The 18,057-nt window shown below is 47.7% G+C and overlaps 1 protein-coding gene across 2 annotated transcripts in view; it reads right to left on the reverse strand.

Annotated features, from left to right (window-relative positions):
* LOC114879076 overlaps positions 1 to 18,057 on the reverse strand; it is a 139,969-nt gene that overhangs the window by 29,848 nt on the left and 92,064 nt on the right. For both annotated transcript variants that reach the window (XM_029193599.2, XM_029193600.2), the window contains 6 exons: positions 16,694 to 17,065; positions 15,377 to 15,689; positions 14,170 to 14,412; positions 13,940 to 14,094; positions 13,010 to 13,879; positions 11,196 to 12,929 (listed from right to left, as the gene is read on the reverse strand). In XM_029193599.2, coding sequence (XP_029049432.2) covers positions 11,196 to 12,929; positions 13,010 to 13,879; positions 13,940 to 14,094; positions 14,170 to 14,412; positions 15,377 to 15,689; positions 16,694 to 17,065 — 3,687 coding nt within the window. The remainder of the gene's footprint in view (positions 1 to 11,195; positions 12,930 to 13,009; positions 13,880 to 13,939; positions 14,095 to 14,169; positions 14,413 to 15,376; positions 15,690 to 16,693; positions 17,066 to 18,057) is intronic.

Raw genomic sequence — 18,057 nt, forward strand, 5'->3', positions numbered from 1 at the left:
AATCTTTGATTATCACGGTACGGCCCAACGTCACGGGCTGCTTTAACATTACCGATTAGCCCGTTCGATGCAGAGATACCCTGGCGAGGCTGAATAACCTGTCGACATACGGAGCCATGGAAAATCGTTAGATATAAAGAGCAACGAGTATCTCGGATACTTCGTATTTACTAGCTGTGTAATCCAAAGATTCTCGATCCCTGTTTACCGCTAATATTCCTGCGGTAAGGTTAAATTCAGTGTCCCGTGTCCGGATCACCAGGCAAGGAGATCGAATCGAAATTCAACGACCGGTAAATTTGTAACGAGAGAAAATCGAAAAAAAATCCGTTGCTTCGAGAAACGTCAGCACGTACCTTCGTATTCGAAATTTATTGCTGCCAAAGACCATGGTGCCAATGCTGCCCAGGACGTTGTATATATTCAAATTCAACATCTGTCCATCAGTCGTTCGGTCGATTAGGTCGCGTGCAAACACCTCAGGTCATCGTATCTCTCCGCGAAAATGTCACTTGCGCTTCTGCTTCGCGTGTCCCGGCACCATGCAATCGATCACACATTTGTCAACAAGCCTGTCTAATTCACTTCTATCTATCCCCGTCACAGTTGAACGAGCGAAAAAACCGGGTTCCCAAGGAACTGAACACTGTTCGCGAACAAACCAACCGACCGCGTTCAACGTTGAACGATCAATGTTGACAGCTGTCATCGACTCTCACGGCTAGATCCACGCGATCCGAACTCCACGAACGCTGTCAACGGAATGACTGGGGAGCACGGCTCGCGATCGTCGGTGCTCGTTCGAAGGTGGGGAGAAACGAGCGAGAGAGAGGTGAATAGAAAGGTGATAACGAGTGGGACAAGGACGGAACGGACGAAAACGGTCGAAGAGACACGAACGTCACCGACGGGCCCCGATCGAGGGATCGAGGGATCGATCGCGGCGACAGGTCAATGTGTCTCATTATCTTCCCTTGTGATCTGAACCGGCAAACAGTACGCATGTAAGTAGTGCGGGATACGCTGATGCTCGCACCCTTGAATCACATTAATGCTGTTGACAAGTCAGCCTGACACTACCATGCTACGATAAAAACACCGACAGATGTATCTACCCTGAAATCGGTTTAAGTTGCTAATAAACTTTGAAATATGTAAATCGCTCGTTTTTGTATCGCCTTTCATTTCGCGACAGCTGCGTTATCGGCTCGAATATCGGAGCTCTCTTGCAACACAGACAAGATGGATGTTTTCGAAATACGAAGAAAGATTACACAGATTAGTTATTTACAAAGCGACGACGTTTTTATCGATCAACTTACGACAGACATTACGAATTAATTCCTAAATTACGGGTTGTTGGTTCGCGCCAACTTGTGATTCGCAGACTGCAACGTCTGCAGTCGTAACTCGTTTCTCTAGGACAACGTCCGTAACTTACGACCACGGTGGGCAAAGCCATAGCCGCGAATACTGTAATTTATACGTTACAACTGCCGAAGTTACGAAGCGAGAGTTTATAGCTCAAAGGACGTTTGCCTCGTTTTGGCGCCGTCCTCCCAAGGGCCTCGAAGACGCTGTAAACGTCACACGCGTCGATCTCTACCGACTGCAACTGCGTGATTATCCTTTTCACGTAATAAACATGACCGAGGTATTCATTCGGGGTGCGATTAAATCTCCGTATAGGTGCACGCTCCTGTCGACACACGTCTCGTAATTTATATTATACGTGTATATACGCCCGTTCCCTTCCGTAATCTCCGATCTTCGACAATGCTTTCGTACGATAAAAGATCTCGAGCGATGACAAGAGTAGTCCAGGTGTCTTTTTCAACCGACAGAGCTAATATTTTCAACAGCTTTCGGTCAGTTAATTTCATAAGAATGTTTAGACGTTTGGTTTCCAGCCATTTTTGTTTGGTTTCATCCCGAGGATAAGAGGATTAAACGAACCCTTACACGTGCTTCCCCGATGTTCAGGGTGCTCCGTTCTTTTATACATACATACTTCTAGGAAATCATAGTGGCTCGTAAAATCGACTATTTCTGAACGGTTCGAATCTTTTCTATATACCCGGCACGTCTAGTCTTCCTCGGTACGTTAGCCACGTTTATTAGAGGCGAAGGGCGGTCAGGCGTGTTCAGCTACGGTCATACATTTTTAACAGTTTCCTCGATCCGCGAAGGTCCGGTCCTCCTTTTTCGCATTCCCGTGTAATAACAGGTCTGCGAGGCAGGATCGGAGCGGACCCGGTGCTCGTCCCAAGACAGAAAACCGGCACAGCCTGCGGCGATTGTCGTAGGTAAGTGAGTTTGACGCACAAGCGTGGCTGAATGCTCGACCAAGACCTGTCTCACCCCTCTACTCTTCCACGTCGTATCGATTCGTTCCTTTCCATCGATCGATCCGTCGATCGATTGAAATTACCGGCGTCCTTCTCGTCGCGCAATCTCAATCTCCATCTCGAGGTATGTATTTGGCTACTCGTACGACAACGAGCAGAAGATGACACGGTCCCTCGGAGTGTTTCCCGTTTGATTGATCGTATGAAATCGTTCGGAGTCGTACCAGTCAAAATAAGTACTTCGCTCGATGACGAATGGAATTCGCGTGGACGGTATGTTCGATAAAATCGTGGATCGAGGAGGAAGAAAATGAAAAAGAAAGGAGGAACAGGAAGAAGGAGGAACGGTAGAGAAAGAAGCGTGTCCAAGCGGCCCGGTTTCACCTGATTTTTATGGTCACTCTTGGGCAAAAGGTGCATATGTTGCTCAGGATGAGTAATACCGACGAGGCGCATGTACCGGCACCGTTACTTTTTTATCCCGGGCTCTTCCTTTCTCTCGGCAACGATTCGGGAACGAAACGATGAGATACGATTTCGATCGACGAACAAACGAAAACGCACCCTTTCTGCATACATCTCGAACCGCCCGCCTTTGGATTTCTATTCTGATGCCACGGCTCCGCGATTCAACGAATTCGTGACGGAAGAAGGTTTAACCGGGCAGCTTTCCAAAAGCCAGTTCCTCGTTTTTCACCTTCACCGTCTCTAACACTCCAGCTAACCAAAGAAGATGTCTCGCCGAGAGAAACGCGTTATTATACTGGCATTCAGCGCTTAAATATCGCACAACGGGTTGTTATAAATAGTTGTTACTACACGTATAATTCGACGAAGGGATTTGGTAGACAGGATTCTTGAACATCCGCCAAACATAAAATAAAAAAGAAAAGAAATACTTTCTGTTCGTTGGAATACTTTCCTAATAGCTGATTTTCATGTAAAGATTTTACACGAAAGGCATTTAATATTATTCACCGAGGTTGGAAGAATACAATGTAAAAACCGTGTCGTTCTTGAACTGCGTAACTTCACCGCAACAACCGCGACTGTTGTCCCCATTTATCAATGAAGCGGTTATCGGTGAACTTCCGTGGACAGTTGGAAAAACTCGGCGGTAGAAAGTGCGTTTACACTTCGCTCTCGTTCCGCCGCGCCGGGCGGAATGACAGATTGCGAAAACGAGGACGATGGGGCCACTTCTCTTATCGTAATAGTCGAAGGCGGAGGCACCACCGCGGCGAAAGTTTGCTTCTCGAATCGACCGCAAACTATTCTTACTCGAAAAATACGACTGCATCTATAGCTGAAGAAAATTGCACGGATACTAGATCCTAGTGCTAAGATAGAACTCGTAATTCCAACGATGACGATTTACGTCTGCTAGTTACACGTTTCTAAAATACATCCCTGACCGTCTTGTCCGAGAATACCTTAAGAATTATTTCACGCACGCCGAGTGTGTAACATCTCGCGAAACAAAACTGCACGAACATTGTAGATACGACGTTACTTTACGGAAAGATTTGAACGAAAAGGGTTAATGAGATCATCAAACGAGCAATCAACGACGTTGGTGCCCGCATAGGTGAACCATCCAACTTCTGCCGCGGTTGATGTCATTTGCTATTCCGGACGGTCGTAACGCTTTCGATGTATAAATGCCGCGTTATATAGCGGTCGCTATTCCGGTCGGCTCGCGACCCTGGATCGCCTACGAACGCGGTTTCAACGCGGCTCCAAACTCGCGTCGAGGAGGATAAAGAAAATCGTGAAACGCGAGCTGGCTGTCTCTCGTCCATTAATCAAATCCGCGTCCTTTTATTTGTCGGCGCGACTTAATAAATTCGCCGGCGACGATCGTGTAATTTCGCGCGACGCTGTCGATTAAATATCGAGAACCGTACCGATTTTTAACGAACGTTACGATTACACATCCACGTCGATTTGCTACGCCGCGATCCACGGAGGTTCTTGCTTTTACTGCCCCGAGCTGTGTCTCGTAAAACAGATCCCTCTTGATCTTCCTCTATTTTTCATTTCGAGTCGACTACGTGCTTTGAATTCTTTTAGAAAGTCTTTCTTCTCTTTTTTTCTTTTAGTCATCGTCCAGTGATCAGAAGTAGAAAATAGGAGATACCGTAGGTTTATGGCCTTAGCAGCAATTGCTCGCCAGATGACCAGTCCTTACCATCTGTTTCCCAAATTTTCAGCTTGGAAAATTCCTTCGAATTAGGCAGTGTCTTTTCTGCAAACTCTAACAGCTTTGCAGCAGATGAGCACGTCACGTTCGATTCTGTGGAATGCGCATTCACAGCTGATACTTACAATTAGTGTAACATTTCAAAATGATACACTACACGATTCTAGAACGCGTACGTATTGCTGTGGTGTATTATGAAAGTAAAATTGAAAGTGAAACTGCGCGGACAATTCAATGTTTAATTACGAAATTCAAAAGGAACAGACTCTTTGTGCGATGTGCCAACATTTATACGCGTATGAAAGACATCTTCTTTCTTTTTTCTTTATCGTTTCTCGAGCTGTTACAAATTCAAATCATTACTGCGCGCTGTTTCATTCAGAACTCTGAAATCATCGGCCACGCCAAACAGAAATCCTTATCTCGCGTTATCTTGACTGGCACCAATCGCGGTTATTCATCATCCGATTAGTCAATAACTACGCCGATACTCGCTGGATCACACGCTCCGAAGTGCTGGAAAGCCGTGACGACTAGTCGTCCTTGTTCCAAAGAGTCCGACACGCGTTCGTTTCTCGCTATTCTCTGGCAAAACATTATTCCCAGGAATGCGAGCGTCTGTGAGACGCGTTTTCATAGCACGCCTCCCTATTTATATCGCGTTGTCGCGGTCGCCCGAGCGTGCTCGTTCTCCGCGTTCTGTCTCGCACGGAAGACGAACGTCCACGCTCTCGAAAGATGGCCAACGTAGTCGCGATCTGCGGTTTAACGTCGCCTCTTCCTGCAGGTGCAACAGTAACCGTGGTTAGCACGCTGGATGTCACTGACCCCCGGCAATTTTCCCGAGAGCGGCGGTCAACGATTTCCTCGGCCGCGTCGTGACGGGGTCGTGAAACGGTCGTCCGCGTCCGTCGCGTTTCAACGCAACCTGTTTATGCGGTCGTTCGTCGTCGGATCGGTCGTTGCTTGCCGCTCGCGGCTCAAACTGCGAACACGCCGGAAACTTTACGAGCCGAGAGCCTTTATTGCACGCCAGTTGGGCCGCACGTGGCCCGGAACAATCGTCCCGCAAGCTTCAGAAGCACGCGTTTTTCCTTCTCCCAGTTCTCTACGACCACCCATCGTAATAATAAAGCCGTATCGTGCCACGTGGCATCGCGAGAATACTTTCGCTCCCTCGATCATCCATCCTGCCTTTCCTTCGCCTTGAAATTTTACAAAGAAATAAATAAATCGTGAATCCATGTTAGCGGGATCCAATTAAATGGAATGCGAATGAAACCAGGCTCCGGCTCGTCGAAACGAATCGTTCGAACGGAAAAGATATGCTTCGTCGATGAAAGGTGCGTAGGTGGCACACGTGTTTATCCAGGTGCAAGCAAGACGAGGCCCCGTTTTTCACGGCGGAGCCAGCCATCGATCGATGCTGTCTTACCGCAGGAAAAATCGATCGATCGATCGAAGTTATCGCGGTGTGCTCGATGATCGTTCTGTCAAACGATCTCTTGCCACGCGTACTAACGGTAAATTACTTTGTTAATAATGCCGAGCAATTTAATCATTTGTTCATAAGATAGAGAGTGTCGCCGCGGAGATCCCGTTCCTCGAGACGCTCCCGTGAGCCCGTGTCCGGTGTCCACTGGTCTCGACTCGTTGCCCATTGTCTTCGTGGTTGTTCATCGTATACTACATTGTCGTTTCGTTCTTACTCGTCTCTTCCGTGACGAGAAAATGGCGACGTTTCGTTTCGAGCCAAGTCAAACTCGAAGCATTGAAGCAAGTGTGTTAGACACGACCAGATTCCTTCGTAAAATGTGAAAGGTTTGCTGAGAAAATTCAGCTTCGACTAACGATAAGTCGCTGTGAAAGGGCATCTTATTGCTGCACTCTTTTCTTTTTTAATAAATTAGATAATTGTGGAAAATAAAGTTTATAAAACGAAACGAACTTAATAAACTTCAGTGATTATTACCGAGACGAAATAATTAAGATAAAATACAAATTTATAGAAGAAGAATCTTTGAAGATAACAGTGAAGAAGAGTTCGTTGCACGAATCCGTAGATATACGTAAATACGCGTCAAAGTAATTTATAAGATGGCGTGCAGGGGAAAGCTGTAATTATTGCGTTATAACGAGCGATTAATTAAGCGTGTATATCGGTCCCAGTAACGGGTTATCTAGAGAATACCGAGCAGACTCGCGGTAGGCGTTTCCGTCCATCGTAAAAATACATATATCGTTCGTTGGATAATATTAATTATCGATTTATTACCGTCGAAAGGATTTCGAGAAATATCTCGGCAGTATTATTACCTCATCTAAACCGCGCAAATAAACGAAACGAAACGAAACGGTGCAATATATACGTTAGCTCGAGCTGGTTGTTACGAAATTCGGAAACACTTTCTTCTCTAGTCGGATGTTAAGCGGCCGGTTAACGAAGGGGAATAAGCTACCAGCGTTACTACTATCGCTTCTAAACCCGCCTAGAATTAGTCAGGATTGCATGCAATTGACCTGGTTCCTTAGCGAGTCGTCAAACGAGTCTCTCGCCATGTTGCACGAAGGGAGGACGTTACCGTGTCGCGTGGAAGGTGCTGGCTTGAATTAGTACACCATACTCGAGTTTCCCAGCTACGATAATATACTTCTGCTGAGACGAATAACTCCGCGTTGTGTTCTCTTTTTAATTGCAATTTATAATTAGCAGACGCGCTAAGCCGCTACGCTCTGTTGCGCCATGCTTCTTGCTGCGAATACTCGAGCCTCGAACCGTGTGACGTGCATTTCGATTCGCTTGGAATATCGTTTGCAATTAGATTTCTTTCAAGTGTTTCATATCATTGAATCGTCATGGCAATCAACGGGTTAAAATTCTTGGATTACTTAGCGTCTTCGAACAATATCCGTCACGATTAGATGTTTTTTCTTCAGATTCCAAAGACGACCTAGGTGCGGATTAATTTTCAAAACGCACATCCGCAGAGATAAAGAATACGATTGCACTGGTCGGTGTGCCTTCGCGTTTCCTTTCACGAGATCGAACATCGATAAATATAACCACGTTCAATAAGTATATATATTTCTAAGATAATCTATCGATTCCGCGATCAAACAGCTGATTTTTTTTCTTCGGAGCGTGCCGTCTCGTGGAACGCAAATAAAATTCTCAGTTTCGAAAGCGATTATCAGCCACGCAACGACCGACAGAATCAACAAACGAGGATAAACAAGGAATAAATTTTTCTTTCCCTATCATCGATCGCGATGTTGAACTATTTCATCGATAGTGAAAATTATCAATAATCAAATACCGTTTGCTAACACCTGACATTCCCTTCGGATCCAAGGTACTCGGTCCCGAGTGTGCGCGATAACGAAATTCGAATAATACGATACTTGGTGATTATTTGAAATAGGTATCCTTTCAGCTGTTCGACGACAAAATCGGAATAATACGATACACCATAGCCCGGCTTTTTCTTCTTCAAGCTATACCTTTACGCGGTGTCATCCGACGTGGCGAAGGAGAGAAGGAACGACGACGGGTAACCGGTGTTAAGCGATACCTGACAACGTAGTCCCTGGCTACCCTGTCGAGGTCGCGGTCTTGCCTTCGTACAGCCGCAAGGTGTCAACATACAGCGAAACGAGTTTTACTGGCTCGTCCAGCAGCGAAAAGAAGGCAACGGATCGAGAAAAGGGCGAAACGTGAAACAAAAGGCAAGCGAAAGAAGACGAGACCTAGGCTGATCAATGCAATCACCATGACACTGTACAGAGATGATCCCTTTTTAGCTGCAGCTACGCGAGCATGCCGCTTGTTAAAACAACTTGAGCTTCAAACGAAACCAGTCGTGCACGTCAATCATGAAACTGATGAAATGTTTCGAAAAGGAACATCGTCTAATTTCAACAACTCAGTTTCTCAGAAACCCTTGTATAATTTCAATCTTTTGAGTAAACCGAGCCACGTGGATGTGGATTTTATAAGTTTTTCGTTTGTTTTTATTTTTCACAGTTTGTCTAGAGAGTATCTTTAACGATGAATCCACGAGGCAATTACAGCATCGTATTCGAAGCGAGGAAAAGCGAAAAACATTGGCGAGAGCAGCAAGAATCAGCGATAAAACCGCGGGTAGCCGCGTAATTCCTCGTTCCGAAGGCGGTTTCTGTACTTTTAAGCGCATTTTTGCGGATTATTTCGATTTATGGTAGATTATTCTCTTATCGAACCGATCGTTGGCTAGTTGAATCTCCTCGCGGGCTTTTTAATTGCACCGATCGAGCCGAGAGACACTTCCTGTGAAAACATATTTCTGCTCGAGGCCGAAGAGTAATCGTACGGCAATTGCGCGATTAGATTACCCCTGGTCTCGAATAGAATCTCTGATCTGAATCGTTGCACTTTTCTCGAGTGCTAAGCAGATGTTATCGAAGAAAAAGTAAATCGCGAGATTTCTCGCGCACGCTGTCGATCCAGCTCTCTAATTCATTATCCAAGAATTACGGGAGTCACGGACGGCTGATGCAAGGAATTGAATTTTATCATAAAACTAGAAATAACGCAAACACGATTAAGTAGCTTCAGTTGAATCATAGGAATTATGTTCTACTTTAGATAAGAGGGTTCAAAAGTTTCTGGCCTTAGGCTGATTTAGCAGAGAGAGATTAGAATACTCTTGTTGATTTTTCAATATATATATATATGTAGTCACTCTGACGATGAGTCAATAGGACAACAACGCATTCTAAAAAGCGATATTTTTAGTCTGAAAGATATATTTTGCTTCTACGTTCAACATAAGCATAGTTCTAGCTAGGTTCTCTAACCATAATATAGAAAGATCTTTTATTAGTCGAATAGTCGAGGAATTCTCACGCGTTCAACTGTTTCATCGCAGAGGAGAGCAGTGCCAGGTTGAGCATAATCGAGCACCGAAGAACAGGCAAACACGCCCGTGGTGGCACACGGTAACCTTTTTTCTGACATTTCTACCTCGCGGGGCTCGGTTTAGCCGAAAGGTTAAGAAGGCTGCGCTTAGGCTCGAATGCCCTGAACAAAGAAGAAACGCGAGCAAGAAAGAAAGGAAGATATGAGCCACCAGTGGTTCTGTTACTCCTCAGGAGATCTCTTGTCTCTTCCTGTCGAAGGTCGTAGCGAATCGAAACGTTTGCTCCGCGAACCGTGTCGCGAGGTCGGAACCTCGTCTACGAACACTTGAACGACCGCTCGACCGTCACAGAAGACCCAGCTGGTCACCCAATCAGAGCGAGAACGAAACAAAAGAAAGGTGAAAAGACTTATCGCCCCGTGAGATCGAGCCAACATCCTGTATCCACGTTGACCTGGCCGGGGAATCCTTGCAATTATTATTTATTTATCGATAATTTCCTCTTTCCTCTCTTTCCATTTGCTACCAAACTAACCGGACAATGTTTTTCGTGACCCAAAAAATCACGGACCGATAGACAAAGAATCACAGAGCGGATCTACGTTCTTCGAAGAAGGTGTCTCTCGTGTGTCTGACCGTCCTTGTCCGAGTTCTTGCTTTGCAATCATGAATCGTACCGTTTTCATTTTAATAATACTAATCTCGTCAACGAATAATTTCAAAGAAACCGTTTTAAATGCAGGGAACGCTGAATTTTGCAAGGAATTTAAAAGAAATTCATAAACTAAACGATTAAAACAGATCATACACGTTTTTCGAGAAGCAAGTTTGTATCTCGGCGAATAATGTCACGATTCAGGGAAAGTCACAGGCTCGTAAATCAACGCGGTAATGGGCACCGTTAGATTTGCAATGATAATCTCATGGTAATGCATGCGATTCGGTCGAACGACCAAACGAGAAAATAATTAACGATCTACCAAGTGAACCAAACCTCGCCGAACAATCGGCATCGACGTCCCGATCCCTCGAGAATTACGGATTTAAGCGGCTAAGACGAGTTAACTTGTCGTTCGACCGATCAACTTCCAGTAAGTAATTGTACATTTAATGAAAAATCTTTACCCTTAAATTGATTTCTATATTTCCTATTAACAGGGGCTGAAGATTAAAAATGTCATTAGCTAATCTAGTTCGACTGTTAAATTGTCTGGACTAGAATTGCACATCGGAGAGATGCTCGCGGATTTTCACGTCTGCTCGGTTTCCCAGAGTGATTTATCGATCTTCGCGGGTCGTTAATAAGCGGCCCGTTGACAACGCAGGGGAAGGTGTACTCGCGGTTACCTCTAATTCAACTGATCGATCGTAGGATAAGAAGAACTTACGATGGGTCCCGGTGTATGCGTATAATGAACGATACTGTGACCACCGCGGCAGCCATTTACCATTCAATTACGTCGCAATTACAGAAAACTGCTCGACGATCGCATATCGTTTGCCTCGCTGATAGACGTTTCGACCCTCGAGACCTCTAATTGACGACCGTAATGCGAACGGTCGACGAGATCCCAGCGATTATAAAACGCGGCTCGTAAAGGGTGCCGAAAAGCAGCAACATATTCGCGCCGATGCGGTGTCTTCCATGAGCAAGCGAAGGACGTTGAAATTTATTTGTACGAGCAGTCGTATCGCGCATTGACGCGAAACGCAATGAAATTAATTAAAAGCTTGTATAAGACTTACCCTTGAAGTGGGTGAGGAGGAGCCGGTCGAGGCGGGGGTGGCAACGATTTTCTTCCTGGCGTATTTTGTCGCGGCGCCAAAGGGGGAGGTGGAGAACTGGGCGATCCGGAACCACCGTATCTATCCGTAGGACACTGGGGTTGAGGCTTTTGTTTCGGTGCATCGATGTACTTCGGTGGCAACGCGTAATAATTCCTTTGTGTCGCGTCTCCGTGACGTTGGTGATGATTCGGCACGTACTTCGGTGGCTCGTGATACTTCTGCGGACTCGATTCGGCTGGGAACATCTTTGAATTGGCTTCGTAGCCGGTCTTCACCGGACTACCGATCGTGAATCCGTGATTTCCACCCTCCAAATATTTGGTGGCGCACTTTGAATTCTCTGTTACGGGCAGATAATTCGGTCTGGTCGACGGATTCGACTGATTATTCGTGGCACTCTTATCGATACTTTTAGGCACTTGTGGTTGCGGTCTTTGACCAGAGGACGATTCTAATCTCTGAGCAGAGTCGTTTCTAATCAAGCCAGAGACATCTATCCGCGTACCGTCCACTCTCATGGATTCCTGACGGATGATTCTTGGCTCGACAGGGACCTGAGGAGCGGGTCTCTGATTCCCCGAATCGCTGTATCGTTGCGAGATCAGATCAGGTAGCTGAGCGGGTGGTCTGTTCGGGAAATTTCGTTCTTCCGAGATTCTTCTCGCTGGCGTTACTCTACCGTTTACCATCAGCTTTTGCGTCGACGGGTATCTTAAACTAGATCGACCGGTAGCTACCATTCTATGAGTAGCGAATCCGGCAGATACACCGTTCTCCAGCACCATTTCAGAGTCTACGTGTTTCAGTGCTATGGCAGACCTTACGAACTGATGCTGTTCCTGTTCCTGGGACACGGTTTTCGTGGGTGAATTGGGCGACGATTTCCCAGAGGATTTCTCGTGCTCTCTCTTAGCACCGTGCTTCGATCTTCTCATAGAGTGTCGCTCCAGCTTGTGTCTGTCGCAGGATCGTTCACGGACCTTCGACTCGTCCGGCTGATGGTGCGCGTTACCAGGTTTGCGTTGGTTTTCCGCGAAGCAATCGTCGCTTAGTTCCGGTGGCGGAGGTGGCAGTGGGTCGTCGCAGTCGTGAACCTCGTTTTCCGTCACCGTTGGGGGAGAAGGTGGAGGCAGATCGGGGCTAGGTACGCGATCGTTGTAAACGTTTCTAAGGTGAGGTTTCTTGGGCGGTCTCTCGGGCACCCAATCGTCGATGGATATAGCTGGTCCGACTATCACTGGGCCCAATAAATCCGTGGACAAACTTCCGCAACTGTTGCTGTGCTGATGCTTGGGACTCGAAAGTTCGCCGTTGCCTTGATTCTGATTTCTGTTACCGTTTTCCCTCCAGGTACCACTGGCGTAATCGGAAGCAGAGCTGGCTCGTCTCGAAGACGGTGGTCTAGGTCGAGGGGGTGGCTGCGGGGGCGGGCTTTGAGGCGCGGGAGCTGCTCCTTGGGCCAACTGTGGCTCGGAACGCCAGGATGCTTGATGGTGTCTTTCGTAGAAAGAGAGCAACGCTTTCTTCTGTATGGCCTTTAGAGTAGGATCGGAAACTCTGTGACGCTTTTCTGGATCCAAATATGTGTAGCGCATTTGTTGCTGTTGTTGCTGCTGCTGCTGTTGCTTCTCTAGTTCGTTTATACGCTCTGCTACCGACATTTGTGGTTGCTGGGGCAATGCTGACGCCATTCTGAAAAGAAAAGATGCAAGTTTTATATAATATACGGTTGTTAATAAAACGGAGGGATGACAATAAAATTAAATAAATACCTTGAAGACTGCGTAGACTCCTGAGGTTGCGTCGTGCTGACCGGATACAACTTGCGTTGATTCCTTTCTCGATCCAAATAAAGCACACTTTCCGAATGATGTCTCTGCGGGGTCTGTACTCTGGCGCTATGGGCGATCAGCTGTTTGCTACACGGAAGTCCGTTCGCTTGGCTAACATCCGACATCGATCCATGAATCGGATTCCAATTCTCGGGACTCTGAGGCGTCGTTGGGCCAATCTGTTGACGTATCGGACTTTGCGGCATCGGCTGAGCCAGAGATCCATATTTATCAGCCTCGATCCTCGCCGAATTATCCCACTGAGAATTGCTCTGCGTTTTATCCACCAACGATTCCTCGTCGATACTCGACTCCTGCCATTTGCTTTCTCGTACCGACGACGAAACATCGGTCACGTTGGTCGATGCGTTGCAATGATTGATCACAGCCGGTAAGCTAGGTCTGCCCTGGCTTTGTTTATTGCGATCGTTCATCGAAACTTGCCACTTGTCCGGCCATTTCTCGTTGTGTCTGCCCTTAGTGGTTGGCGAAAGACCGTTGCTGCTGACGTCGCTCATGGAACCTTGCCATTTATCGTGACACCCGTTGTTCGCCTTCTGTGACAAAATTCCACCGTTCACGCTGCTAACGTCCGACATCGAACCGTGGTGCCATCGATCCGACGCCCCCTGTCTCGCTGGTAAACCGCTCGATACGCTGACGTCCGACATGGAACCGTGCCATTTCAGGGTCTCGCTGCTGGAGGCACTTCCGCTCGATGTGGTCACCACGCTGTCTCTTCCTTCCCTCGAGGTATCCTCCCAGGTTGAGGTTGGTCTCTGGGCCACAGCCTCGCTGTCTCTTCTCAATCTAAACAAACGATTTCGAGCGTAAATACTTTGAAATAAAATGGGTAGAAAATCTACGTACCTATCGAGGAACGGTGTGTTTGTCGTGGAGTCTACACTGGACACGTAGCTGTGATAACCTTCGGATTGTGCGTAGCTGGCCTGCTGAGAATGTTGCACCCTCGTGTACTCTTCGAGGCCTGCTTGCGTTAGGGTTCCTTCCCTGTAAATGTCCACCTGCCAAACCAAAATTCGATCGGTAAAACAATTTGTCTATTAAACGCGTCATCGAACCAATCGTTGAGAATTTACCTGGGACACTTGCGGATCTTGGTAACTCCTAACGTAGGCCTCCAGATCGGCATGGCTGAGGGTCTGAGCGGTTTGTTGCTCGCGTTCAGGAGGCGATGGTACCACGTATTCCGCGTCACCTAGAGCTTTACCCTCGCGATCCACGCGAGGCCACAATCTCGGTTCCTCTTCCACGTTGCTTCTGTTGCGCGACTCGAACGTCTCCGCCGGGATCTTCTCGCATCGCTCCATCACCGTCTTCAGCTGTAACGCGATAATCGTTGTTCTTTCTAAGTGCTTTACCATGCGTTTCCCCCATCTACATCCTTGCATCTACAAGGGAACTGGGTAACGAGTTGCATAATTGCAGTGCAAGTTTGTGTTACAAGTGCGAACGTAAATCGACTTGAATCGCATTCTTCCTTTCGCCGCACGAGCCTCTCCTGCTGGTGGTGTATCAGTTTAAGCCGCGTTTCGACGAGTTTCAATCGCGTTCCAAGGGGTAACGAGCTAATTAGACGGGTCTGTCGAAAGGCGAGGCCAGCTAATAAGGGAATTCTAAATCGAATCGCGGCGAAGTCGAATGAATTACGACGCGTTAACACGTTCGCTTAACGGTGGCGTTCTTCTGGATGGAAAGGCTGGAATTCGTTGGCATACACGCGTCAGGATTAAAAGGCGGAGACACGGGTCGGCCGGGTGAAACAACTCGTCTCGAAATTGCTGGCCTACTTTTCAGGAAGTCGGCGCGGCGCAACAACGCGATTATGTCACCGAGAGAAAGGAGAGTGCGGGTGTGGGAGATTAATTATAGTGGCCGTTTTAGGGCGCAGCACGACTTTAGCCAAGGTTCTGACCTACCCGTCGTTCCCCGTGTTTAACGCGACACGTTCGACCAATTAAACTTCCTTTGCTCGTTGGACGTCGCCGTCGACACCGTGAAACTGAACACCGAGATGCCAGAGTGCTGGCTGAAAATGGTACGATAAGCTCTCTCGTGACTCGTTAACACGCTCGAAAGCGACGTTTCGCCCGGTTGCAAATGACTTTTCCGTTTCGTAACCGTCCCCGGACGCGAGGGAATGTTCGCCAAGATGGTTTCGTTGACACGATGACGCATCGTTTCCGTGCAGCACGGGGAAAAACTGGAATTCTCGTCGACTGGCGAGCGTGAACGAACATCAAGAGGTTACAACAAAGACCGCGACGGGATACGAAGATACATCACCTGCTGCGTGAACGTGGGATTGGGCCTCTTCGTGTGCGGTCTGGTGTATTGAGCAGGCTTTTCCTTCGGGTAATTGGTGTGATCGGTCCAGGACTTGGAACGATGGGATCCGCTGTGCCCGGAACCGTGAACGTCCTCGTCGGGGTGTCTCTCCGGCGCGCTCGGCCACGACGGATACTTCTCGTGTCCGGGTCCATAGCAGACCCCTTTGAGGCTGGACGCGTCTCTGACCGGTGGCGTTGGTGGTGGCGACGCTTCGTCTCTTTCATTGAGAGGAAGCGTGTAGCTGTCGAATCCGAGGCTCTCGCTGTACCTGTCCCGACAAACAAGGAAACGTATCCTTTAACGGCACGCTTCAACCGGCCAGCCTGGTCGTTGCAACCGATCGTTTATGGAAAGCCCTGCTCTCGTCCCGACCCATCCCTAACCGTCCCTGCTCGCGTACCAGCAATTATACGCCAGGCGAATCGCCTTGGTTATTAGCACTCGACGCGCGATGAATCACTCGCAGGACTATTCCCTGGTAATCCCGGTATCCGCTCGCGAGTTATCATTGAACCACTTTATTAGCAGGATGCGAGAACGTGCTGATGCGGTAGCCGTAATTTATGGAATGGCGAACAAGTTCAACGTAACTGGAAACGCGTATAATCAGGCCATAATTGCGACGTCGTTCTCGGACGTGGTCCCCATGGCGACGGAACGCCATCGTGGAACGCTACGTTCCATCTATCGTGAAATCTAAGTGTGTCGGGACTAATACAGCGAACCTCTAATTGGCTGCCGAACGGTATCTCTTATCTCGCGTGTAAAAAGCCGCTCGATAAACAGCAACACGCCAACAACTCGAGAAAACTCGTCTCTCCCTTTTCCTCAACGAACTGGAGGCAACAATTAATTTCCACGATAACGTTGATGAGTTCTTGAATGAATCATTTTTTTCCTTCTAACCGGCTAAACTGGGATGTACTCGTGTTGCGTAATTAGTAGAGCGGAATAATTAGAATCGCTTTACTTTCAACTTTAATGACCGTTCGAGATCAGTGCTTTAAACGCAGTCACTTTTCAAACTGCACATAAATTGCAAGGAAGAGTGAGTGCGGTAAGTGATAAGCCAAGGGATAGATCCTCGATGGAATTTCACTTTTTATCACGAGATAAATTGCTTTCAAAAGAAAGAAATTCAAGATCAACGCTTCGAGCTCGCGGTTAGTCACCTTTGAAGCTATGAACCTATACAGAACTTTCTTCTTAATCTTCCTACTAAAATACATTGTATTCGAAAGAAAATGAAAAAGGAAAAAAAAAATGTCGTACCCGCTGTCGTTCTTATAACCCGCAGTATTCTTCTTGTGACTTTCGTTGTAACCGGCAACCGTGGCTTTCTTGGCCGCGTTGCCAGCCTCGTGCTCGTTCTCCGCGGACCTCCTGCCGTCGTTTCTGCGCCGATAGTACTCGTTAGAAGGCACCGTCCGAGACGGACTCTGCTTAAGGCCATAGCCTTCCTGAGGATACGACGAGGCACTCTTGAAATTGGCAGGCTCGCTGCCGTGGCCGTGACTCGCGTACTTGTAAGGGCCCGGAGGACAGGAAGGTGGGCCCGGGGCCTCATCCTGGACTCGATATCCCGGCGGCGACGGTTGCAGTTCCGTCATCGTGTAACCAACGTCCCCGCCATCCGGGATACACCTGCGGAATCGAGCAAAAACGGATCGGTTAGCTTTCATCTTGCCTCTACACAACTTCCAACGAATACTGCTAAGCATCTGGCTCCGAGTTCCACCACTTCACTGACTACAATAGTCTTAGTACGAGGATTAAAGGTGTCGAACACCACAGGGGATAAGCTCTTAGCTCGTATACTCCGTAGAGATTTAGAAAGGCCTCGCCCGTACCAAAGAGGATTCCTGGAGTACGGATTCCCGGGTCGATTTCGAAGTTCCGATCGAGCGTATCTCAATCTCGTGTCTCCGAAGCACTCGAGGCAGGTACGAGCAGGTACGTAAATTCTCCATCGCAATATCCCCCGTACTATTCTCGCAACGTTCATCAAGATGTAAAGCTTGAAGTGTCTTACGCCAGTCTCGTTATCTGACACCGTCTCCGTATGGAAACTAGGCATCATTCATTCACGGACGTTCGATATCTCAGCATCGATCGGTGAATCGAACGATCGCGACTAACGTTTTCCCTTTTTTCCCGAGCGTGGAAATCAATCGCGTCGCTACCTCTAATCGATCCTGGTGAAAGGTTAATTAAGATAACCATTGAACGGCTCTGAATACCGGGATATCGAGGAGCGGTACCGTGTAAATTAAAATCACCAATCGAGAACGTATTTACGAGCGTTTCGCTATTAGTCTCGGCTGCGGTTCCGCCGGTATCGCGGCTGATCGACGACGGTCGTGCGTAAATTACGACCGCTGTTGCTTTCACCCGAAGCACGTGTTCTCGGGAATCTAGATCCCCGGAGATCTTTGTTGAATCTCCGCGCACACGCCCGTACGAGCTGCGACCTACTGATCAATTTGTTCTCGCGAGGAAGTACATTGTTCAGCAGTAGGTGCGAGTCGAATCGAACGCTAGGCGTGTCAGAGCCGCGATAAAATCCCCGACGGCCTCTCGCTTAACCTTTCGCTCGCGTTCGATGAGTCGCGCAAACAGCGCGTCCCTTATCGTTG

Source organism: Osmia bicornis, chromosome 5, assembly GCF_907164935.1.
Source record: "Osmia bicornis bicornis chromosome 5, iOsmBic2.1, whole genome shotgun sequence".
In the NCBI taxonomy this organism is placed as follows: domain Eukaryota; kingdom Metazoa; phylum Arthropoda; class Insecta; order Hymenoptera; family Megachilidae; genus Osmia; species Osmia bicornis.